Raw genomic sequence first — 27,171 nt, 5'->3', positions numbered from 1 at the left:
ACATACACACATAAAGAAATAAAACCCAAGATTCCCAACCACGTTACATTACTAACGTGTACAAAGGTGGACTTTAATCATTTGATCTCCGTATACTTCCCCACCCCCCACCACACACAGTGTACCACATGCACGCTCAATTTTAAACAAGCATTCAATAAATATAAGGGACTTTTTATGCTACAGCTCACATAAGTTAGTATTTACATCGACTAAGAATAAATCTTAGTCTTGGTATGCTGTGGCTCCATCTTCGTTCTTGAGCTTTTCGTTCATGTCTCTTTTCTGTAGGAATAATAAAACGTAAGATTTGTTGCCTATATTCCGCTGTTTTATAACAAGTACAAAAATAAAGTTAATTACCACATGAACGTAAGAATTTGTATATTTGCGCAATCTTGTCTTAATATAAGATTATTAATATCTTTAAGTGTAAACATATGTATAATGTGATTTTTGTATTTCAATATTGTAAGCGCATATTTAACACAATAAATGCATAAGTGTGAACACAAAAACGTATTTTGCTTTTAAATCGTTCAAAGATTCAGTAACTTGTGAAATAAAATTAAGCCTATAGTGAAACGTGGTTTATACCTTCGTCGATTCCTTCCGCGCAGTTCTTTCGTTTCGCGTAATATTCTTCCATCATTATTTGCTCATAGAACCAGCCAAGTTACGTCATGTAAAGTGTGACGTCATATCTGTGACATAAAATTTAAAGTTGAAAGATTTTGTATTGTAAGCACATTCTACATTAGTATGTTGGTGTAAAATGGCCCAGGTTTTCATTCTCAAAGAATATTTACAGAATTAAATAACTGCATATTAATGCGATTTTTAATTCATTTTTTTCTTACAAAAACCGGATTGGAAATATGGAATATTAGGAGCTACAGGTATCAATGGAATAAATCATTTTATTCGCGGATCTTAAAATGGCAGCTAAAATTACTCACCCACTCATCATGGTTCACATGCGTTGGTTCTATGAAGCACTTCATAGTTGTTCCTGCTTTGAACATAATTCTGTAATAGTAAAAGTAACGTTAACATAACCCAATGTTTCCATCATGTTTTAATTAAAAACAGAGTTAAATATGAGGTAACTCTTCGGTAAGCGAGAGTCGTAAAAGGAGAATGCAAAACGTGTCTCTTCCTACCACATCCTACTATAATAATACACACACAAATTATATACGAATGTTAATATATATTTGCACTTACCGGTTACGCAGGTCAACTGTGCGGTAACGAACTTGTAGGTATGTCGTTTCGAAGTTAGTATATCTTTCTCCGTGTATAGTGGATTGAAGTGTAACATCAAAAAAGTGAAAACTAAAAAAGTGAAAAACATTTAAAAAGCGTAGTTTAAAATATATAGATACAAACATATATAAAACATTACTGTATTATGCTTTGACTTTGAGTCGCGTCATCTATATTACATAACGAACGAAATGTTTAATATAATACGAGCTACGAGCAATTTAATGCCTATATTTTGCAAGCAGTGATAAGATAGGACTCGGTTCTATAATGAAATGCAAACTCACTTTTAACGTTGCCAACCCAAAGTTGCATCGACGGCTGCCACTCCAGGCATCTTGATATGTGAGCGAGATAGCATGGATGTGATTTGAACACATGACTTTGGTCTGTATTGTTCGTGCAAATTCAAATAGTTCGAACATTTAAAAAAATTATTTCGATATTAGTTGGCTGTAAACAGATGTTAATTATTAATTTAACAAAACATAATGCTCATATATATAGCAAACACTAAAGCAATCCATTATCATCATCTATAGCTGCCCTCACTTAACCACATTATAACTTCCATTATCTTAAACCTTGTTCCAAAATGGCAAACTAAATGAATGGCCGCGACCAAAAAAAAAAAACGTGTTTACTTGGAAAACTGGTAGCTGATTGGTTAATTTCTAGGAGTGACGTCAAAAATTCGCGATGTAACAATGCTAAATTGTAATTCGCGCGAGTTCCTAGGGCCAGTGATGCCTTTAAAAATATGAGTTTTTTAGTTTCCAGATAAGATTTGATAAGCAGTAACGTAGTATTAAGTAACACTGAAATCTATTTATAGTAACAGCGTTTTGTGAAGATTGCAGCAATAGTTAAATTGACGGAATTCCTGCGACGTGTGTGAACACGTAGTAAACATTTAAGTTACAATATAATACAGTTGTAGTTATTCGCGTTACAGACTCTACGAAACGTATTCTATGATGTTACCAAACTTTTATTTAACGTCACTTTATTAATAACGTAAACTTGAGTCATAAACTTGTTAACAAATATACTTCATGTCACTTTAATGTATCATCATGCACTGTATAGTATCTCCGTTGAACAATAGAATAACTGATATAGGGTATGTATACCAAGTCTTAAATACACGTATAGTAGGATGGGGGAAGTTGGGACACCTTTTCATTCTATTTTCTCGTCCCATTTGGTAGTAAACAAGGAACATTTAACGAATTATAAAACCGTAGCGCTCATGACTTCCATAGACCGTTGTTAATTGTTTAAAACACGATCAGATGTTTATGTGCGAATGGTGTCCCATCTCCCCCCTATATACCTTACTATGTATTGTATTATACTCAAAATACCGCAGGTAGTACGCTAACTATGGCTTATCGCCCATTTGAAACGAATTCTTATTCAATTCGTATTCAAATCACGATCTTTAACTTTGCTAATACTTTCAGACTGTGTGAATATTAATGTAAGAAAGCCTGTATTAGACATCCCATCAGTGACCATTGGGTGGAAGCAGATACTGTCAGACGAAAAAAGATCCACACAGCAAACACTTTTAACGGAGAATATACGTTTTATTTCACTATTGCACTTTGTATACAATCAGGTCTGATAAGATTTAGAGAAGAAACGAGAAACAAAATTAAAAAGACAAAACTTTATCAACATAATTGAAAACTGCGAATTCATGTTATATTTGTAAATTTGTACGTTTGAAGTTCGTCATAGAATTGGAAATTATTTGCTCAATTTAAAGCAAACAATAGAATATAGCATGGGTGTCGACTACAGTGAAAAACAATTGATACATAATTACTTAACCAATCCAAGATTGGTAACAACAGCACCATGAACTTTAATTGATTAAATTGGACTAATTTATAAACGCTTGTTTTCATCGCTTCTTGGTATTTAAACTTGCGTCTAATTTTTCAAGGTTTTCGAGCACAAGTGGATCCATAGGTTTTAAACTCAGGGCTTGCGTGTAAGACTTCCTGGCTTCAGAGAGCTTTCCTTGTAGATGTAGAATGGCACCGAGATTCATGTGAGAGGACGCCAGCTGCAAAAAAAGGAGAAAAAAATTAGAGTTAAAAAAATTGAAATTTAAGATTTGATGACGTTCGAAAATAGATTATACTTATGAAGTGATTATTCTGAATTTTTGACACTAAGTAGCTTTCTGCAGGTTTATTATAACATTTGTGTAAAACTTAAAACCCACATATAAATGATGTGTGTTTATGTTTACCAGGAGAGAAGTGTTTTTTTATTATTTTTATTTTACAAACTTAAATTATTATAAGCATAGAAATTATATGTGAACTTATCAAATGCAAAAATACTTTCCAAATCCCTAGTTTTTATTGCTTTTCAGAAGAAGCGCGTCAATTTAAGATCAATTACATATTTCTAGATGTAAAACTGTTTATTGCATTTGCTGGTTGCTACTTATTTAAATCTAATGAATATCAATTACCTTCGGTTTTACTTTCACGGCCAATCTGTAATATCTCTCAGACGTGCTGTAAGATTTTGCGTGCCTGTGGGCGCTTGCGGCGGCAAAGAGCAGCTCGTAATCCGGTGTGCCTTCAGTGACCTCAATGGCTTTATCAAGTAGCTTACTGGCTTCTGTATACATTCCTCTATTTATATGTAGCCGACCTGGAAACGGTGCAAAAATAGAGTGTTGCGTTATTTAGGTACAACCCTTTTTAGGTCTCCTAATCGAGATCTAAAAATATGCCATAGCTATTGATTAAAAATCGAAATTCCGTTTACCACCGACGTCTTTATTGACCGGTATTTTAAATATAGACTATTGGGATAAACTAAGCTGACTAAAACATGTGAAACGTAAAAACAAACTTACTGTAATGTTGATATGACACTGGGTTACTTGGCTCCATTTGAATTGCGTTCTTGTACAATTTCTCGGCGTGAGAGATTTTTCCAACTTTTTCTAGAAGTCGGGCGTAAGTTAAATGTGACGGCACGTGATCTGGTTTCTCAGCCAATGAGAGCTTAAAACTTCGTTCCGCTTCTTCGATTCTACCCAACTGGTACAGCGACTGACCTGAAGATCATAGATCAAATTGATTGACAGTTTATCTTGACATTTTTTAAACATTATATGGTACTTATAGTATAGGCTGGGGGAGATGGGACATATTTAGCACCAAATATCCAATTATTTTGATCGAGTTTTAAACAATTAACAACGGTCGATGAGAGTCATAAGGATACAGTATTAATAATCCTTTAAAGGTATTTTATTATTACCAAATGGGACGAGAAAATAGAATAAAGAGGTCTCCTATCTTCCCCACCCTACTAAATATCAAGCGTAAGACATTCAATGGCAATTGGGGTAAAGTGACCATTTGTAGGATAAGTGAAAACAATGTTAAATAATACAGTTGCAGGGAAAAATCTGATTACCTAACATGTTTAGAACGCTATGGTATTTATAGTGGGTTGCTTTCCTCCCGATTGCTTTCTGATAGGCTGAAACTGCCGCCACGTGGTTCCCTTCTTCCGCCAATAAGCATCCAAGGTTGTACAAAGCAGAAATCTGCGCATGCGCATGACTTCGCGGGTCCTTGAGGCCCCGGTCGTCCAACTTTGCAGTTTCTCTGTATACCTGCATACATAGTAAGGGTAATTCACTAATGTAAAGTACAATGCAGCCGTCGATATGCTGCAAGGGATTAGCTGCACTTGCATATATCTAGTGACATGTAATCATATTGAAACGTCGCAACCGCACTTTACGCATAAATAATTGAATAAAATCCCTTAAAAACAGTTTTAATGTAAAGAACTGGAGATCAGTACCTTGTGTTATTATAAAACAAAAACACTAAAATATACAAATATGACTCGTGAGTTTAAAACAAACTGTTGTTTTCAGCGCAAATCTCCCAATACGCCTTATTATTCAACCTAAAACAGAAAGACTGTTGACATCATGTCTTACAAAAAGACGTCGAAATAAGTATTCTGAGTTGTATTGACTAAAGGCGGTTAGTTAAATAAAACTAAACAATGAAGCCTAATGTATGAAAAGAAATATTGGAATTTTGTTGTTGTTAAAATCAATTTCATTCCCAGCACTTAATGGTGACCTTTACTAAACAAGGCATTCTGCGGGTTGATAAACAAACACGCCAGTGTGCTACTTTATTCTAATTAGACTTCCAAACGCGCGCGTACTACATTAACCCCGCTAAATATTTAAAATGGGTGCGAACGCAAGGGTTGCTACAGTTCTAGCTTCTTTTTAAAGTCTAATGCTAAACACGGCTGCAGCTTATTACAGTAAGGTACGCCGGTTATTAGAACACGTGAATTATTGAAGCGGGTCGCGTAACCCTCAGCGTCGAGTTCATTATGGACACATGAAAAGGTGCCTCTATACTTGTTATTAAAGCATGTTATTATTGCATGCGGTTGGACAATGGATCACATTAAGCGAACAGATTAGAGCAGGCAGAAAATAAGGACAAACAAAAGAAGGTATTTAAATTGTGTGAGAACTAATTAATGACGTACATTCATCACAAATGAGCGATTTTTAACAAGGTTGACCTTGGTCATTGTTTGTACTGAGGTAGTTTACGGTTGGTGGCCAAACGTTAATCAGCGTTATTTTAAAGAAGAAGTAAAAATTTGGTTACGTCATTCGTAGTGTACGCATCACAGGTAACTTTTAAACTAGAGATAAAGTTTTCTTGCGCGCAAACAGAACGTCACACAAGACATTAGTCAAAGTGGTCAAATACGATCTCTGTTTGACCATATTGTTACATAGGTGAGCGGAGATGATTAAGGCTTGCAATGTAGGAAGATTGAACTGCCAGCTTAATAATGAAAAAATAATTAAGAAAATTAAGAATTAAGTGCATAAGTCTAAATTCCTTTATGTTACAATTGAGGGATTAACATTAATATATAAGGTTGAGTCAAGGGCTCTGTGGTCCCTCTTTATCGTTGCGCATACATAGATTAAACCACACTAATAATTCAAGTCATTCAAAAGTAATCGATTCAATGGGTATACGAACGTCAGTATACGGCGGGAGGAAAAAATACAGAAGTCGCTGTTTTCTTGCAGAAACCGAGATGCGAGTCTCAATGTACGGTGCGCTCGTACCGTACTTACCGTTGAATATTGGCTGTATTACTGGTATACCGTGTGCGTGTGGAAATTTAGCAGTGTCCGTAAAATGGTGTTGTTAGAAAGACTTAGAGTTGAAATTGAAGGAACGTTAATCCTCTGAAGCGAAAGTTTCTGGTGACCCGCAGATAATTGCGTTTCCCGGCTCGGAAAAGGAATAAAAAATTTATGAGTGGGCTCGTGGTCGTGTTTAACTTATAAACAGGACATGTTACAGTGAAATACGGGTCTGTCAATACCCACGTGGGGGACAGGTGGACGGAGGGTTTACGTTTCTTTGTTTCGGTCAGTTTAAATTACCAATGTTTATTTAAAGTCTATTAGTGGCTGGACATGCAGCAACACACAGCAAGCATGGTTGACGCTGGGTGAAGTTTTTTTTTTCTTACGTGTGGCGTCTTCGTGGTAATAACATATATTGACAGAGAATCCAAGTTCATTTGTCGGTAGTTATTAGACATCTTGCGTCCCGAGGTCTCGTGCCAAGAAAAAAGTCGTAGCCACTCGGCGTAACGTAACATTCGATAATTAATATTTAATTTGGAAATCATATATGGATTTTGGAAACTCGGACGAGCGATGAACTTGAAAAGTTCGAGGTTTGGGCTTTACAAAGGCAGAAGAAGTGTTTCAGATAAGATACTTGAAGTTGTAATAATAATCCCTTGTCCCCTTGTTAGTTATAGGAATTGCTATATTAGGTGCACTAGAAAAAATGATTTTCTCGTTTTAAGGACGCACCTGAGACATCGAAACTCTTTCAAATATTCAAGCACGCTCTTGAAAAATACGATGACAAACGTAAGTAGCCAGTTGCGCTTAACCTGAACCCGATGATGGACGTAAATGGAAACCAGTCAGACGTTTCGGCAACTGGCCGCAATGCAGAAGCGGCAACGAACTTATCTAACTGGCAAAATGGCACAGAATCCGAAATAGAAGGTTTGTCATCATGCGGGGTGTTGTTTATAATATCTGTTAACGCGTCTTTCATCGCAGATATCCCCGGGGAATGGATGGTCCTGCTCGGTTTGGTGGTGGGCGTCTTTATAGTAGTGTTGGGGTTTTTCGGGAATGGCGTAACAATCGCAGCTTATCACAGAAACAGAAAACTACAAACTTCGTTTAATCATCTCATTACAAATCTATGCGCAGTGGATCTCACATTCTCAGTCGTGGTATGAAAAAAATAATTAAAATAAGTATTGTTTTGAACGACTAACCGCTCTTAATTAGCGCTTGGATAACGATTCGTGCGCGGTTTGTTTAATCACTCTAACGTGACGTCACAGAAGCCGCGCGCTTTCGCACGATCCCACCAGGTTATATCATAAGCCATAGTTTATAATATACCAGTGGTAACACAGGTCACCAGAGGTTATACAATCTATATTCACGTAATTGTGAAGCAACTGTGTTTACACGTACACAACATTATCTGATTGTTGACTGAAGTTGTTTTACAAAATACCGAACCGAAACAAATATTTTATAGCAACCGAATAATAAATGCGATTTTACCAACATAATATTGAATTCTTTTGTAGGCCCTCCCGCTGATTTTGCCTCTGATTTCGGCGCACAGGGACATATACCCACGGGAGGTTTGCACTTTTGTGGCGTTCATTTACTACAGCTTAATGTCGTCATCAGTAATCAACCTGGTGTGCATTGCCATCAACCGATATATTGGTATAGTTCATTCGTCCAGGTGAGGTTTGGAACATTTTCATCAAAACCATGAGTTCTATATTTGTACCAAATTTGGCAGCAGGCCCATAGGGGTTAGGGTATATAAGATAAAACTTGCTGCATTTGGCTGAAATTTATACTAGAGTGTTCGTAAATAGCGCCCTTTATTTTCCCTATGTTATAAAAACCCAGTTGTTTTAAATGATACAGTAGAGTGGGTGAAGATGGGACACCCTTTTCATTCTATTTTCCCAACCTATTTGGTAGTAAACAAAGAGCATTTAAAGAACGAAAAAACGTATTCTAACGCCTTTCATAGACAACTATATTTAAAACACGATCAGAATATTTGATTATTATGTGCTAAATGTGTCCCGTTTTCCCCACCGTACTGTAACTACTTAGTTTTTTCTTAATTGATGTTTTATAAAAAAACAATTAGCAATTAGATGTAATCGCTTGAATTATTTATAACGTTTAAGCGTATTGTGTCAAGTTAGGAATATACATTTCCACGCGCGAATGTCAACAGTTCTTTATACGAAACTGTTGACATACCGAAAGAAAGTAAGAGACGTAGAAGTATTGATGCCTGCCACACATTAAATATTTACCCTGATAAGCACGTCGCAACCCGGGTAGCAAAACCTGTTCTTTTTTTCGCTCGAGATGTCCATTAACCGAGGGGAACATGCAATTTAGCTTTGGATACGAGTAAAAGCAAAATACATAATTCATACGCGCAAGTCGGCACTTTTATCAGCGATTTGATACGATAGTGAGCATCGTAAACATTGGGGTTTGCGATTCGTTTTGACAACCGCAAAATTTTGAGCGAGTTCTGGGAGTAAAAAAAATTGCCAGAAACCCGACACATGAATAGCCGGCGAAAAAGGGCAAAAAATAATAATTCTTTATAGGTATAAAACACAATTTTACAGGTCATGCGCAAACTGAATCGCATAACTAGCTAACTAAAAAATGTTACTAATTAGCTGTTTCAAGACTTTTAACCTATGATCATTGGATCATATTTTAATGTTACAGATACAGAGTCCTATTCGCTAAAGACATGATTAAATGGTGGCTGCTTGGGATCTGGCTTTCAGCGCCGGCGTTGTATCTTCCCTTCGTATTAAGTAAGTATGACATATATTGGTGATATAGTAGGGTGGGGTAAGATGAACACCTTAAGCATATAATATTCAAACATCCTGATCGTGTTTTAAACAATTAACAATGGTATATGGGAGTCGTGAGGATACGGTTTATAATTCTTTCAATGTTCTTTGTTTGCTATCAAATGGGTCGGGAAAAAGAATGCAAAGGTGTCCCATCTTCCCTCACCCCACTATAAGTTACCAGAAGTTTGCGATGCATAAAGTAATGAATAATGTAAAGGCATAAATACAGTGTCATAACCGCGACGCAGCAATTTACGGAAACTAGTAATTTTTCTTGGCAAAAATGACTTACAATTAACTTTAAGCTAAAGTCTAGGGTAAAGTACTTAAAGCTATAGTTGGATAAATGTTGTGTTCGGTTGTGGATATTTTTATCGCCATGCGAGTCGTTTGTTGAAGTAAAACGACAAATTTAAGCCTAATCTGCGGTTTCAGTTTCCTTGGTACCCCTGACTTCAATTTGTTTTAAAATTGGACAATAAAGTTCTCCCACGGTCTAGGGCATTTACTAGATCCGCCTCATGACGTAAAAGAAGCAAATGACATGCACAAAGGTCAGACAATTTCTCCTAATCAAGACTTAACAACAACACGTTAAACGATTTGGAAGAATGCGCTGCAAAATTATCTGAAATTCCATTTGGTTCTTTTTTTAACAAAACCTGAATCGATTGGTGTTTAGAGACCTGGCATGGCGAAGCGTTTGAAATTGGAAAAACATTTGGCATGGCGAAGCGTTTGAAATTGGAAAACGAAAAACAGCCCGGCGTTGATTACAAAAAACAATCCGAAAATGCGATGGATTTTATGCCACGCAAACAGGTGTTGGCGGCAACTGAAGCACGTATGCAAATCCGTGTTATACGTCATTTTGAACCACCATGCGTGGTTATGGCATGGGGATCGATTTTTTAATTGAAAGGAATAAATCGAAACAGATAAAATTCATTTTCCGTTATTCGGGGATTATCTGGAATCATTTGCATTATACACCATCCATGTTCAATAATCCACAAAGGTGTTAGATCGGAGTTTTTTTCATAACCAAGATAATACAAAATTGTTCCCTATGTGGTAATAGCAAGCAACCTCGGTGATATTCGCGCGTTATCTTGACACAGCGACCGCTTACTTCCTTAAGGAAAAGCCACCACCCCAACAAGTAGATTTTAGAACCCGCAGCGTCAACGAATATAGTTTGCGGAAGCAATCAGTAGCATCTAGTAAATTGCTCGTCTGATTTTCAGCCGATACGTTCGTCTGGAGGTCTTCCAGCTACAGATGCGCGTTATCAACAAGCCACTTCGGCTCCAAAGTGCTCAAACTTTATCAAATAGTCATCAACGTTGTTCTACAGTTCGTGCCCACAGTTGCCCTTATTGGACTTTACAGGTACGTAATAAAACTTTAGAGAAAAACAAAAAGCCCTGCTTGATATATAAAAAACAATTAACAACGGTCTGTGGCAGTCGTGAGGATGTATGGTTGTATAATTCTTTAAATGCTCTTTATTTTTACCTACCAAATTTAAAGAAAAATAAAATGAAAAGCTGTCCCATCTTTCGCCACCTAACTTTATACTTCAACTTTAAATCTATATGTTGATGCTTATATGTTTGGAGTTGGCGGGTGACATATATTGATATATTTCATGTAATGATTAAATGTCATGTTTACCCCTTGCATTGACACGATGAAAGCATCCATTGCATTATATGATCATATTTATTATCAATATATGTATTAATGTACATAGAAACTGCCACATGCGCACAATGGTTGACCGACCTTACCCAATATTCTTTGACAAAAATCGATAATGATTTCAAAACTTAATTCATAAAGTATCGACCCTAGAAAAAGAAACACTATATAGTACTGTGGGGTGAGATGGGACAACTTGAGCACACATTATCCAAATATCTTGAACGCGTTTTAAATAATTAACAATGGTCTATACGAGAGTCGTGAGGATACGGTTTTATAATTCTTAAAATGTTCTTAGTTTGCTACCAAATAGGCGGAATAATATAATGAAAAAAAATGTTCTTTCCCCCCCACCCTATTGTACCTTGTTTTAAAACCATGCTGTTTAAAGGTTACCGCTTGTCTACGTAGCAAGTGGTCATTCGCCTTTTATATCCATACACGTATTTCTTAAGTGCCCCCTTTTTGGCATGACTCAAAATATTCCAATGCAGTTTGAATTAAAATTCGATTTGAATCAATTTTTCATTTCCCTCATTGAATTTAATGGAAGAATAAATTAAATATTCGCAAATTCTGACAGCGACTTTAATTTTTCGCTCGAAATAGAACGTTATTGAATTTTACTTTGCATGTGTAGTAGGTTTAGAAATTTGCTGGCGTAAAAGGAACATTTTGTACGTAATGCTGGCGTTGAAAGGACAACGTAGGCAAGCGCTGTTGGTTTTTAATAACATATTGAAAATCAGGTTGGCATGTTTCGTGTAAAATTCTATGCCAAGTTATTTTCCGCTGACGTTGCCTGTCCCTGGCTATATTAATAATTGATAATAGTGAAGAACGATGAGTTTAGGAGGTCCGGGTAAGTTTGCAGACAACATAAGATCCTTAGGAGGTTTGAACATGTACTTGTCACGAGCATAGTATATGTAACTTTATATTTATTTCTGAAGGGCGATTTTATGTAAGGTGAAGAAATGCCGAAGAACAGTGGAAAAGTACCCGGCACCAGTATCTGCATCGCCCTCTTGCGTGGAAAAAGACGAAAATACCAGAGCCGCTATGCGTCGTCGTGGCAGTATGACACACGCCCCCGTTTATGGCAGTCACAGCCAAATCTGCAGTAGTCCAGTGGAACAGAATAACGCAGTTTGCATGAACTACCTGCAAGTGCCTTTGAGTCAACAAGGTTCGCTGAGTGGTCGACGGAACAGTCTAAACTTTGATCGAGGTAAGCAAGAACGTATAAGTTTCCACTGCCAACTTGGTAAATTTCTTTTTGCAGTTTTTTTTTTGTAAAAGTCGACAAAAAAGTATAACTTTCTTTTTGCCAGACTAAAGACAATTTGACTGAATCATTCTGTTTAAAGATAAATGAATTCAACAGAGTTCACAAGGCTAATTAAATCTCAATTGCTGTACATAGGTGGACGGCGTTTGTCATCGCCCTCCTCAAAGGTCCCCATTGTGACCCAGTCGTCTCCCGATCTTTTATCAGATGACGAAAGCAAGCACAGCATGGGTAGCATACGAAGCGAAACGGAAACTATTCGACGTAAAAGCTGGGGAGGTGAGAAAATGAAACATTTGAACCAAACAAATGTCTGAAGTATGGGTGGAAGACGAAACGTCGAAAAACGTTAGATTTTGATACCAGATGAGCCGTTAAAAGATGTTTTACATTATGCCTGGTAGCAGAAGTAATATATAGGTATGTTTTGTCTACCAGAAAAAAAAATACAAAAAGAATTTGTTTTGGTTTATTGATTCCAAGGCAACAACATGTTATTGTTTTAACAGACGAACCACACTCGGGTCAGGACGAAAACTTCAGTTACTCTAGCGAAGCAAGAAGATTATCATTTCGGTCCTCCAGAGGAATTACCATTTTATCCACGATTGAATCGGAACCAAACTCCAAGTCAGAACCGACCGATGACGTCACACTTGAAATCGCTCGTGACGTCATGAAACGAAAGACTTCCCGGCAAGGATCGTCGGAGAAAGACGGATCAAAAACATCGGAGTCATCAAATAAAGAAGTGGCACATGAGAATATGAACGAGATGGATGAAAACACGAAGGTGAATCTTTCCCAACTCATTCCGAAGCTAAAGTTGGCTTGTTCAAATAATCAGGTCCGGAGGCAGCCATCCATAATACAAGAGTCCCCGGAAGAGGAGGAGAGGGAAGAGCAAGAAGAAAAAGCGGAGAAGAGGAGACTCGTAAGGCAAGTTTCAGTAATAAAAAAGGAATGTAACAACTCCGAGTGCAACGTTAGTACCTCAAAGGATGTGAGATGTATTGAAACAACACTTGAGGTGCCTGAAGAGGACGAACTAGCCAAACCTGATATTTTATCACTGGAAACAAACAATGATAATAATCTGGAAGCAACTGAAGGCAAAATACTTGAAGAAGAGAGAAAAAAAGATGAAGCAGGTGCGAAATGTGAAACATGCACCCTAAAGAGTGGTGTCGCCATTGGAAACAACGTTACATCACCACAAAAACGGGCCACCAATATCAAAAGAATTGTAATACCCGTCTCTAAACGAAAAGCCACTCGGACGGTAAGCAATGTAGAAAGGAATAAGACCAGCAGGGTAGAGTTCCAGAAACGAAGGGCGAAATCTGATACTTGGTTGAATCCAAGACAGTCGTGGAAGAGGTATTGCTCTCAGCATAAAGTTAAACAAGACATTGAGATTGTTATTGAACATGTAACAACTGATGATGCTAACCCACAGTACTGTTCGGAACCTAATGCAAATAATAATACCGCATCACCAAAGAAAATAGAAGAAATTAACGTTTCGGATGCGGTAAAGAAACAAGATTGCTGCAAATGTTTGCTGAATAAAATACTTCGAAACAGTAAGAGAAGGAAAAGTAAAGATGCCGACGAACAGTTTGTGGAAGCAAATATATCACCAAAGAATGTTAAGGAAACAGACAACTTTCCAGACACGCCTGAACCTATGAAACGAGACAGTAACAACACACAAAGAGTAGATACGACTGATTTCTTAAAGGTAGAAAGCCCAACGTCGCCCACTGGCGGTTACAAGTCCGGTTTTCCGCGACTTGCTGAAAGTGAAGTCGTGCCCGAAACAAGTGAGGTGTTTACTGAAGATCGTTTCTCATCCGTGCATAGCCGGCTGTACAGGTATTCATATGCAGCAGAAGAGTCTTGTTTGTCAAGGCAGGGTTCGTTTTCAAGCTGCGTACAAGGCCACACTACAAGAAGAATGGGATTGGAAAGAGTTGCTTCAAGGGAACTGATGAACGGGTCGAATGGGAAAGATGGCGGAAAGGGTCGAGGTCTTCAACGTAATAGAACCCTGTATTTCAGTCGAAAGAAATCGCTGCTTTCGTCCATTCACAGCAACTGCTCAAACGAAAGTCGACGTCGGCGCAGACGGAGAGATGCAGAGCGCCATCTAGCGTACAGCGGTATCGTCATTTGCTTAGGGTTCGCTGTATGTGTTCTCCCAACGTCCATAATCGGTGTCATTCAGTCAAGCTTCGGCATTCGAGTCTCAGCCACTATTAAGTTCGGTGTTGCAGTTCTATCTTGGATACATTGTATTTTGAACCCGTTGTTGTACGGGTTCCTGAACCCACAGTACCGGGTCGAGTTCCGGCGGATGTTCCGTGACGTCACATGTAGAGGGAGGAAACGTCACGTGGCAAGATCTTTAATCTCGGTAAACAAATCCAGTAAATCTTGGCACCCTGCTTCGTGGTGGGAGCGTCGTAGCAGCAGACAAAGTGACATTTTATAACAAACATCCGCTGCTTAAAGTTTTCGTTTCTTTTTGATTTTTTAATTAGGGTGTAAACTTTGTCATCGTTCCTGCGTATGTTGACATTCCTTATCGTTGAGATTTGCGCCAAACTATTTACTGTCAGTGTTTGTTTAACTATTTTATTGTTTATTTATTATGTACCTATTTATTAAACTTGTCTTACAGTAATGAAAAGGTCAATTTTATTGTTAGACTTTTCGTGTTGGTTCTCTATAAACTCCCCTAACTAGAAGAAAGTTTTCTAAATAACGCGCGTTTTACCTTCTTCAATTAATATCACATAACCAGTTCAAAATAACTATACAAGGTGGAATACCAACATACAATTTAATTAATCGAACTACAATATAACAATTTACTCACTCTTTTCGCTTCTTGGTTTCTGCCAAGCTGGGACAATACGACACCAAGATTTAGTCTCGCTAGCGCCAGCTGTGGACGATAAGAAATAGCATCTCTATAACTTCGTTCTGCTTGTAGGAGTCGGCCAGTGTCTTGGTACAGCAACGCCCTAAATAAGAGATTGGAATTTGTTGCAAGTGTGTAAGTTATAGGAATAAACATTGCAATGTAACAGCCTTTCATAACTTAGGATAAATTTCCTCGTCTTCCGGGGCAAATATGCTATTAACTAGTTGTCATAATCAAGTCACATTAAATACACGCTGTAATTTGTTACTCTCGTTTTTTTAATAAATAAGAACCATTTTATATATTGGGGTAAATCCGATATTCATCTTCGTTAAAAAAGTAAAACACCACTGCATTGTAGCACCATTAACAACTTACAAAATGTAAAAAACACAAGCTCAATATACGAACTGCCGAACCCTGTTGATTCTATGCGTTAGGACGCTGAGAACCAAAAGCGGGAAGTATAAAGTATAAACTAGATTGGAACGCGCAGTGTTTGGGGATCTGTAGAAATCCGATACAACCGACAACACAGTTATTCGCTCAAGCTGAAACCCTCTACGAGTTCGAATTGTTTACCCATTCAAGAACTTCGTTCCCGTGGTGACGTAACAAGGGTTGATTGTGATGTAAACATCAGTCATAGGGCTCGCAATGTTCGTTCCGGTTTCCAAGTTGATTTATACGAAACCCAGCATGTTATGTTGAGTTTAAACAAAAACCTATTTTTATTGGTTTTCTAATTGTGCTACCCTTCATCGCTAGATGTCGCGAAAGATCATGCGTGGATTGTATTTGAATGAATGAATGAATGAATCTTACTTTATCCTCGCGTGGCCGGAAAACGACAGTCGTTATAACACGGGTTTAACACCTCGTGCCAGCTTACGAGTTACCATGTTTGTTACTTTGTGGGTGATTATTATTTTTTTTTTGGATTTTTTTTTATTATTTTTTTATGTATGGCTGATAATTTGGACAACCCGTTAGTGACCACTGGGTTGGAGCAATTGCCGTTAAGTGTCTTGCCCAAGGACACATACGCCCACAATGGTAGCAGCGACAAGCCTTGAACCCATTACCTCTGGGTTACAGGCAGGCGCGCTAACCACTATGCCAGGGCTCTATTTTCAAATTAGTTTAAAATTATCTGCTCCATTAAAAACCACATCGCTGCCAATTCGTCGGATCTTTATAACCTCACCGTTCGCAACCAGCATGTACGTAAGATCCGCTACTACCTTTCCATAACTGTCGACCGCATTTCCCAACGCCCTCGACACATGCCAGATTTCTCTTTTATGTGGGGACACAAGGCAGACGCTTTATGAACCTTTTAAACGGCGCATCTGGAAAGTTTGAGATCAAACGCTAACCGAACTCCCGGTTTAAACTAAGAAAGCAGTTTTGATATAACATTTTCCAGACTCACTTTTCTTACCAAACACAAAATGATCTGTATGAACTTTAAAGGCTTTAGTTTAGATCGATCTAAATTAATATAATTCCGTCCACTACAATCCCCAGTAACACTTTTTCTTTACACTAAATGAAACAGAAGGCACGCAATCTACCAATGGTGGCATTGCATTTAACAAAAACGTACATATACAGTAGGGGGAGGGAAGACGGGACACCTATAACACATGATATTTGCTAAAGTTCACAATACTTACAGATTATAATGAACGTCCGCCATATTTGATCTATGACGTAATGCAGTGACGTAAGCAACCTCTGCTTGGTCGAGCTTCTGCTGGTTACGTAACACGTTACCAAGGTTACCATAGGCCTTTGCTGGATTTGTTGAAACTCCGGAGCTGTGTAGGGAAGTTTACGTTAGAAACGAAACACAAAATTTTAAATAACGGCAGAAAATCACAATACTTATAGAACCACGAAAATATATTTGTGGTAAAAGACAAAACGCTGATTATGTCGTACATCAATGTTTAAAGAAACAAGAAGTAAGTTAATTATTTGAAAAGACATAAATATACCTGTAAAGATTAAACTCGTTTCTCCAATCTTCGTTTCTGGTGAATGTTTTCAATGCGTAACTTACAAGCAAACAACAAGCTATTGACCAAAACACAATTGATCTGTTCCTGGTAAAAACAAATAAGGTAAGTCCAAACGGATCTACTTGTTATGTAAAAATATAAAGTAGGGTGTGGAAAGACGGGACACCTCTAGCAGATAGAATACAAATATCCTTAATGTGTTTCAAACAGTTATTAACGGTATATGATGAGGATATGGTTTTATAATTCCTTAAGTTTTCTTTGTTTACTACCAAATAGGACAAGCAAATATAATGCAAAGGTGTCCCATCTTCCCCCATTTTACAATATATTTATTTGTTAGTGTTAAGTTATACCTGGAAAGTTTTGATTTGTAAATGGAACGACAGTGACTGGAGAGAGATAAAAGAAAAAACGCTCCTTCTGTGATGAGGATGCAAATCCCGATGCTCGGGAGGTAGAGGACTCGTTCCGCCACCACAAATCCCACATAGAAGAAGAGGTTAGATGCCGGGAGGAGTGAGAGGAAGAGTAGGAGAAACCCCAGGAGGAGAGACGAAAGGCGATCTGTGATTGGATAAAAAATTGTAGTAAGTTACGTAATAGTAAACGAATACAGAATCATATTTTGGCAAATAAATATTACCTCGATGGTAAGGTTTCGTTTCATACGACTGTGAGTAGAAATAGTCCTGAGATTCATGTTCATTTGATGAACTTGGGAAAACTTTGTGGTTTAAATCTCGATGACGAAGTTTTGTCCATAGCCGATAACTCAATGTTATCAAAATTGCATAAAATGTAGCAGTCTGAAGGTTTCTCTGGTCCAGCCAGTCTTCTATAAGCTGTATTGATCCCATGCTCCAATCAAAGCTAAGCGTGGTTGGTACAAGCAACATTCTTACATTGAAAAACATCAGATAGGAAAATGTGAGCGCACGACATCGGAAACTCTCGCTTGCCGCCGCGGGGTTATCACTTGCCGAAAACCCGGGAGAAATGTCGCCATCGCCCGATAACCAAACGGGTAGCGAAAGTCGCAGAATCATCGAGACAAGAAAGATGAATGCCAAGCTCCACACGCGACGTCGAAGTGTTTTATACATCGGATCCTGATTGCAAAATGAATGCAAAAAAGTAAAAAAATATAGTTTAAAGGGAAAAATCAAACTATATATGAAACGTGGAAAAGTTTATCAATTTACTCAACAATAAGGTATGTTAATCGTATTGAAAGAGATGCATTTGTTTCAATTCGCTAAACGCGTCAATGCGCTATAGGGCAGTCACCCGAAATCAAAGAGAATGTGCGATACAAATTTCACAATGATTCCACCACTGATCATTTATAAAGCATTGGCCGGAGCATGAGTGCGAGTGATTTAAAGAAGCATATAGTTTTTCTTGCAATTTTGTTTGATCTAGCAAACATCCAATTTACAGAAACTCAATTGGGTTAAAATGTTTTAGTGAAGGGACAATTGTACCGAGAATGGGACAATCTTTGTATATTGCGTGATTTCGCTGCATTCTATAAGTGATCTGTCATCTCAGCGTACAAAAAAAACACAATCCTAAAACAAAGCGTTGAAACTATACGATTTTCATGCCTAAATGATCAATGTCACTAACGACCTATACAGTTGACTTAGTTCTCATTTAAAAAGCCGTAAACTGAGAATGAAACGTGGTGATTCATAGACAACCCGCTGAGATTTTTATAAACCTCTTGGACCGTTAGATTCAATCAGCATTGTAGAAGGCAGTAAAATACGATTTACACTGTTTATGTAGATTTTGCTAAGCTAAAGTGATAAGTCTCGATTTTATATTATAGTAGGGTTTAAATATAGTAGGGTAAAGGGTTGGTAAGCTGGGACACCACTTCATTCTATTTACTCGTCCCATTTGGTAGTAAACATTCAAAGAATTATAAAACCATAACCTCACGACTCCCATAAAGCGTTGTTAATTGTTAAAGACGCGATCGCGATGTTTGGATAATATGTGCTAAGGTGTCCCATCTTAGCCCACAGTACAAAAAATTGGAAACTTCTTACCCGCCCAAATAAAGCCGAAAGCGCACTGGTAATTCCGAGACGATGACGAATCCATACGTCAAATGCGATACACAGTGGGAGAGTGACGTAGCCTTGCTCTTTAGATAGAAGGGCACACGCGGAGAGGAAAATTAAAGCCGAATATAAAAAGCAAAATTTCTTGAAACTGGTTTGAAGCGGAACAATGGGAGGATAATGGATATCTGAGTTCTCTGCATGCTGTCGCTGCAAGGGAAGGTTTATACCACTGTCCGCTGACAGTTTTCGTCTTCTGCGTAAACTGCATGACACCGTAGGCAATCCCATGTTCGAAATACCCCCCGAGTTAAGTTCTGCTGCGGTAACACTGCTCGTTTCTGAGCTGGCAACACTGCAGCTTGCGCTGGAGGAATCGGTGACGTATCCAGGATCCACAGACTTGTCCATTGTATATATTTTGTTGGAACATGCGTCGTTTTTTAACCCCGTAAACTTAAATTCTTCGACATAGTAATTATCAACAAAAGTTTCAAACTTCTCTTGTCCTTTATACGCAGTTGATTTTCGACGTTTGCTTCTTGATTTCTTCTTGGGTTCTCGACCTTCCTTTACCAAAGTTCCCGGAGTGTATGAAACTTTTTGATGAATAACTAAAGTGTTGCTTCTTTCGTGAGACTCAACTACACATGCGTATATCCACAGTGCTACAAAAACAAGGTTAAAAGCTTATGTGATGTATAAAGTTAAACGTATTTTGTATATTTATAAAGTTGAATGTATAATTTTGTGGGGTAAAATGGGACACTTTTGGCACATAGTATCTGAATGATCTGATCGTGTTTAAACAATTAACAGCGGTCTATGGGAGTCGTGAGCAAATGGTTTTAAAATTCTTTAAATATTCTTTGTTTACCACTAAATGGGACGAGAAAACAGAATGAAAAGATGTCCCGTCTACCCCACCCTACTATAAAGTTAAACGTATAATATTTGTACAAAGTTGAAGTATGTTATCGTCCAGAGTGTTTTCTCGTTTGACCTTACCTTATTTAATGCGACGTTATATGCTTCACTACAAAATAAAAGTTTTGTAAAAATGAATACCTGATAAAGTTAACAAAGTTGCAAGAACGTCAGCTCGTCCGACAACTCCTGCTACCGCCTCCGTGTGGACAGGATGGAGCGAAAACATAAGACCTGCAGAAAATCATTTAGTATGTTATTTACGATTTGCAAAATTTTTGGTACACAGTTACTTAAATTGGGTCTTGCCTACCTGCCAGCATTGACATTTGTGAAGTAAAATTTAGGACGATTTTAATAACGTGACAAAACAGCATTGTGACGACACAGTGAAGAAGGACGTTGGTCACGTGGTAGGGTCCGGGACTCAATCCAAAAAGACAGTGATTCAATCTACAAAAAAAGGATATTAGGAAAGGCAACGGTACAACACCATACGGTGCAACTTACCGAAACGTTAAAGTGGTTATTGGACGATACGATCTATGGCTACCGGTATGTGTTAAGGGGGTTCCCCAGAAATCGTTTTTGAAGATATTCGCGATCGGCGAGGCTTGGGTAACATCTGGATTGTTTACGATCGCTTTTCTGAAATAAAAAAAAAATAATAAGGAGTTTTATCATCCACATACAGTTATAGGAGAAAAATACACAATCAGAGAAATTGTTATCATAAGAGACTATATAATAACATAGCAACATGACATACACGTATACCCAGGTAAATAATGAAGTTTTAACTAGTGGTCACATCACATTGGTGGTTAGAACGTAATACTGTAGATAAACACTTTAACGCGTAGATCAAGCTTAAATCTATAGCGCCATTTTGCCGGAGAGTTTCTTCGGTTGATACATTTCTCACATAAACCTAAGCCCAAGTACAAACAACTTAGCACTCGGTTTGCGACGGTAGATCCTGGATTTTACTTAAGGCTTGGAGCACATTAGCTAGTCTAGGGTGGGAACGGCTTGTTTTGAATCGGGCCGTCGACTGGCAGAAGTAATTACGAAACTCAAGCTGGCGTTGCGTAGCAAAAACAACCGAATTCGCGTTTTTAAATTCATCCATCGATTTGAGGGTGTAGACTGAAGGTTTTTGAACAAATAAACAAACTCCACGTGGAAGAAACTTGAACGTAAAGCGACCACCGACCGAGTTATACTTTGAGGCGCTCTAACCCAATTTTTTGACTATAAAAGTAACTCCGAACAAAAAGTTAACAAAAAAGATTCCCTCTCGTGGGTAAATGGCCAGCTAAATAAACGAATATTTCCAACTTCGTTCAACGACAATGGTCTCGTATGGGACCCTCGGAACAACCAAAACGTCTTGAGATACCGGTCGTGTACTTAGGTGGCAGTTATTAAAATCCAGTCGTTTTAGATTGTTATCTTGAGGTATAAGCAGTGTTGCCGAACCAATATTTCACAGCGCCGATAATATGGTCCAGGTACTTTCAAATCGTGAACTATTCGGCAATACTGGTAAGTTGAAATAGCAGGTGATATCAAACCCCTCGTGAGTAGGGAAGTGAACACAAGTGCTTCGAGAGGCGCCTTATTCCTCGCTCAGTCAGTGTTAGCGATCGGGTGCCTGTCTTCTTCAATGCATCGTTGTGTCAACAGTGCTACGCGAAGGGATTATTACGTCACAGATATGTGACGTGGCTAAGTGAAAATGGTCTGAAATCGTAGCCATCCAACATTTTAAATGGTCCGAAATTATTTAAAACGGTTCCGAGCAAAAATATTAAAAAAGTAACAGAAAGGGGGCTTAAATTCCGAGGTTCTAAACAATGCTAGAAAATCAGTTCATGCTGTGATTCTATCGTTTTTTTTGAGAAATTATGAGATTTATTTGTCGGGCATGACCCGTGTTTTTAAACGTTGGTGAAGCAGAACGCCATGGTCATTATCCGAGCTCCCATCTATCAATTATGTACGTCACAATGTCATTTGTGAATGGGGCTTCATTCAGCACCCCGACACGCATCGGCGAATATACGGCCTGGGAACATCAAGTGATGATGTATGCGCCAATGACGTATGACGTGATGACGTATGAGACCGTGGTAAAATTTACAAGGTTAATCTCAGAACAAATCCCTAAAAACAGAAAACGTCCGTTTTCATTTAACAGTATACACAATATTTGGGTAAAAATCAAGACATAATGCAAGATTGGTAAAAAAGGTTTTGCTTAGGGTTTTGACGCGCATTTACAATCAACTGTAATCATATTTCTGTCTTGTCGCTGTCTCAGAAAATATCGATTGTGGCAACTGCTCGATTTGAAAGGCGAGCGCAGAAATTGAAAGTTGTTTTGAAACGGGGCGGCTTAAAAGCGGATCCTTTGACACGGATGGCAGACAATGCTAATGTGGATGACATCAAAGCACCCGCACACTGTGTTTTCCATTTTGCTGCCAAAGATATTGCAAATTACGTTGGATAAAGCGCGTGTTGCGGCGAGTTAGAAGGCAATTTACGAATCAATCTCTAAGCGGGAAAAGACCGCATACCATTTGGCGAAAAGTACTACCTTCGCGTGTATGATTCGAGTAAATGGCGTCTTTTGTTACTGCATAACATATTTGAGATGGGTTTGATAAGAAGGTAACTTAATACGAAAATAGCGTTCGGTTCCGATGCGTGAGTGGATTATCGTGGTTTGCTGCGTTGTAGGCCGCGGCCGGACTCTCTTGGGATTTAAATCATTATAAATCTTGCCCGAAACTGAGCGCCACTTTTGCCGTGCGGTACAATAGGTTTATAGACGAGCCCAAATAAAGAAGCCGAAAATAGGAGCATCTGTTGCGTTCCATTAATGTCGGCGTTAAAATTTTATACCCTTTATAGTAAATTATAAACCAATTTGCGTTTTTATTGTATCGATTGCCGTATGTATAACATAGCACGTAGCATATCACGTTACGCAAGCTGCTTTCTCTAAAAAGCTCTAATCACTGCCGCGTATGCTTTCAGAATCGTTTAACCGTCCCACCGGATTTTTTAGGTGCGACACCGTGACAGTGGATCTTTGAGACCAGCTTGTCACTCTGTCCGCTTCGTGACACGCCTTATTTGTTTGAGCACGCCGAACCGGATGTTAATTTTTAGCGATGTCATGTAACAATCATGGGTGTTCCTATTATGCTGATACGATTAACTTCAGACCACTAAGGTGGGTGTGTAAAGGATTGAACTGCGACTACGCTATGTTGGTTTTGAAAAGAAAAGTTACATTTAGAAAGGCTTGTCTAATACCGTGGATAGAACATGGTTCGTTTTAACAATGACATAAAAAAACAAGATGTTAATAAAATAGGTTGCAATCATAGCCGTAAAAAACCAGTTCGATAAAAATATTGTCTTTTAAAATATTTGGTTCAAACTTGGACTATTATATAGTAGGATGGGGGAAGACGGGACGCCTTTGGCGCATAATATCCCAATATCCTGATCGTGTTTTAAACAGTTAACAACGGTCTATGGGAGTCTTGAGCATATAGTTTTATAATTCTTTGAAAGTTGCTTGTTTACTACCACATTGGACGAGAAAATTGAGTTAAAATGTGTCCCAACTTCCCCTACCCTACTATATTATATTCGAGACCACTATATTCGAGTTATATTAGAATCGCAGCAAAACTAAAGGACAAGACAAAAATGCACATATAACTTTTACACTACGTCGATAGGAATATGTGATTCAGTAATATTTAAGCATTTTTAAAATTAAGGAACCTAAAAACCTAAATGTCCAAGTGAATGATATTCCGGTATACGATGACGTCACCGTTTGCGTCACCAAATTATAATGCACGGCAAGCAGCACACGATGGGACATATTTAAAATACGTGAATCGATAAAATAGTAGGATATTCTTTTTATCTTTACTGTAAGTGGGGGTTATTTTTTGTGACTGAGTTAATTTTGTTCCAACCGAGTTTTTAAATACGAGACGCAGTTGTACAAAGTTTTAAAATTATTTTCCTTCCAATTAGAAAACTTTCATCGCTTTCTTGAATCTTAGTTTTTATTTCGTCATTATGACGTAAGAAACCTCGAGAATCGATTTCGAACTTGTGTCCCAGGGGATCGACGAGCGGCTTTCGACGACGAGCGGGGATCAAAACTATATTCCACTTTACTGGGATTGTCGAGCATTGTGCAGCGACCCGTATTAAAACCGTGTGTATTGTAATACATATGCTAATTTCCACAGTGTGCCCTTAATTCTAAACCAATAGTTTTAAAGTGTTCTAAGCTTAGCCATGCGTGTTACTGTGTTTTTACAAAATAAAAACTGTTTGTCGCTCGCACCTGTCAAAAGATTTATATGATAAAAAGTCAACACAGACGATACGGTTTTTACATTTTGACAGGCTGGGTTCAATCCTTTACGCCTAAAATTGAACAGATGAGATGCTCGCAGTCGATAACAATGCTATACTGAAGCAGTAATTGATTTTGAGCGTGTTTACTTGTACACAGCGATCACTTTGTACAGTATATGCCTATAGGTGTGAATTCTTGAGATTAATACGCATGATTAGATCATTGGTATAAGCCACCGTTGCCACAAAAAAACGCAGATATTTTACATCAAACTTTTTAACGCTTTGACACCGTTTTTAGGTTATGGTTAAACGATCAACGATTCGATTTCACAATCTTCACGGATGAAATTGCGAATTCTAACCGCGAGATAACATTTTATATCGAGTTGTCCTAAAAGTAGTTTGATCTGAAACCTCGCTTTCAGTTCAACACGAGCGTAACATTACAAGTGTCGTTCGCAACTATAAGTAACTCAATACCAAGCTTTGTTGTTGCGGCGGTTACAACACAGATCGCGGCTTTAATGGAAAGTGAGCCAAAACAAACATAACGTTCGGTTACCAGGATTCCTTTTAAAACAAAAACGGTTAATCCTATCTACACAACTTGACATCTAAGCAGCTGAGATACGGAAAATGGACAAACAGTTTACATATATGTATAGGCTATAAACTACATATAGTAGGGTGAGGAAGATGAGACATTGAATCATTCTATTTCCCGTTCCAGTTGGTAGTAGGCAAAGAATATTCAAAGAATCATAAAACCGTATCCTCACGATTCTCATATAGACCGTTGTTAATTATTTAAAACACGATCAGATTATTTGAATGATATGTGGTAAAGGTTTTATTGTACTAAACGTTAAAGTATACATAACAACAACACTTACAGATCATCGTAGACAAAGTCGGCTTGAAAAGTGTTCCAATACACCAAAACGGCGCTAAGTCCACAAACAACTACTTCAGTAGGAATCATGGCTGATCCTGGCGATCGATGCAATAGTGACTGCTGAGATACGAGGCAAGAAACTTGCTTCAAGGAATTCTCAAGCGTGATTATTACTGATCACGGGAGCGCCGTGACCAGTTAGCTAGATACAGCTTGAACAACAACTTATCTTGAAGTCACGCTTGTTTTTAATAAAACGTTGACTTTTCTACTGAACACTATTTTAGCCTCTAGAAGAAATATCGCTGAAAATTTAGAGCAACTTATACACTGCCGCCAGCAACTACAATTATTTAAACTCCTACATATCAACTACAGAAGGGAAAACTCAAAAGAGACAACATCATAATTTCCTGCACGCAAACGATTACGTCTCTCACATTTGAAGCGCCTCAATCATTCGAGGCAGTCACTGTATGATTTTTTCTACGCTCGCTCGCTGCCCGTCTGGCCGGACGCACATTATTCGTTGATGGATAAGAAAGCTCGAGACACCCACTTTGATGGGCACTACTCACTTTCTTGCTTTGTAAAGTTTCAAGAAAAAGCGTAGCAGGAGGTTTTCGATTTATCGACGTCCGTGCTTTTGTTTCGTCGTATTTTACAATAACGCGAGTAATCGATATAATATGCATACTTATATTCGACCATCAATCAAATCGAGACCTAGATACCTATCTAATTGAAGTCTAATCACCTAAGATCGTACATAACGTTCAAGATATTTCTTTTTATGTTTTATTAATAAGCATGTTGTGTTTTAACAACTGTTGCTTTACTATTACTACGCGTCTTTTCGCGTTTATAAACTCTCCCGTTTATCGTTATCGTGACCGTAGAGACGAAATAAATTTTATTCATTTAAAATACGAAAATAAGGTTTTAAAACCTTCTCTATGCATTCGTTTAGGTTTTCTGACTCCTTCAATTTATATAAACACATTACGGTCGCTATCGTTGACCATTTCTCACGAAAAGGCGCAAGGGGCGAAATGGAAATCGTCCCAGTGGGAATCCTATAATCACTTCGTCTGGGAGAAACGCTGCTTCCTTCGTCACCTCACTGTTCCTTAACTTCCTTATACAATACTTTTCAACTAAAAGCGACATGATTTCTAATGTATGGTATATATAGCAGGGTATGAAGAAATGGGACACCTTTTCATTCTATTTTCTTGTCTCATTTGGTATTAAACAAAGAACATTTAAAGAATTATAAAACCGTATCCTCACGAATACCATATAGACCGTTGTTAATTGTCTAAAATACGATCGAGTTATTTATTTAGATATTATGTGCTAAAGGTGTCCTGTTTACCCCCGCCCCACTCTACATAAACCGATATAATAGTCCATCGTGCGATAGGACGTCTTTCTCGACATAACTATTTACTCCCTATCGCCACCGTGCGGTTTTAAAATATAGAAAAACTAAGCCACTGAATTAGGTAACGTGCTTACTATACAATTGAGTAATTTTGAATTAACAACATATCTAGATTTGTTTTAAC

At 38.0% G+C, this 27,171-nt stretch overlaps 2 protein-coding genes across 3 annotated transcripts; one reads left to right on the top strand and one right to left on the bottom strand.

The window, feature by feature from the left end:
* Positions 1-2,837: 2,837 nt before the first annotated feature.
* Positions 2,838-26,533, bottom strand: LOC149740771 (protein O-mannosyl-transferase TMTC2-like). The gene is made up of 14 exons (XM_089871538.1): positions 25,599-26,533; positions 20,809-20,946; positions 20,612-20,751; positions 20,440-20,532; positions 19,357-20,039; positions 17,943-18,408; positions 17,653-17,863; positions 17,273-17,380; positions 16,949-17,092; positions 15,222-15,369; positions 4,726-4,927; positions 4,157-4,360; positions 3,764-3,948; positions 2,838-3,346 (listed from the first exon to the last, which is right to left on the bottom strand). The coding sequence occupies exons 1-14, from the start codon at positions 25,685-25,687 to the stop codon at positions 3,182-3,184; spliced, it is 2,976 nt and encodes a 991-aa protein (XP_089727664.1). The 5' UTR covers positions 25,688-26,533; the 3' UTR covers positions 2,838-3,181.
* On the top strand, positions 7,121-15,028 carry LOC149740772 (uncharacterized). 2 transcript variants are annotated; one of them, XM_089871537.1, is made up of 8 exons: positions 7,123-7,405; positions 7,463-7,641; positions 8,011-8,174; positions 9,203-9,294; positions 10,587-10,731; positions 12,000-12,277; positions 12,473-12,616; positions 12,847-15,027. In XM_089871537.1, exons 1-8 carry the CDS (start codon positions 7,297-7,299, stop codon positions 14,832-14,834), a joined length of 3,099 nt encoding a protein of 1,032 aa, XP_089727663.1. In that variant the 5' UTR covers positions 7,123-7,296; the 3' UTR covers positions 14,835-15,027. The 2 variants fall into 2 exon arrangements, with proteins under 2 accessions (XP_089727662.1, XP_089727663.1); XM_089871536.1 differs by having other exon boundaries at positions 7,121-7,641; positions 12,847-15,028.
* Positions 26,534-27,171: the final 638 nt, after the last annotated feature.

Source organism: Ciona robusta, chromosome 2 (assembly GCF_009617815.1).
Source record: "Ciona robusta chromosome 2, ASM961781v2".
In the NCBI taxonomy this organism is placed as follows: domain Eukaryota; kingdom Metazoa; phylum Chordata; class Ascidiacea; order Phlebobranchia; family Cionidae; genus Ciona; species Ciona robusta.
The sequence above is the reverse complement of the archived record's forward strand: the minus strand, read 5'-3'. Positions and strand labels throughout refer to the sequence as shown.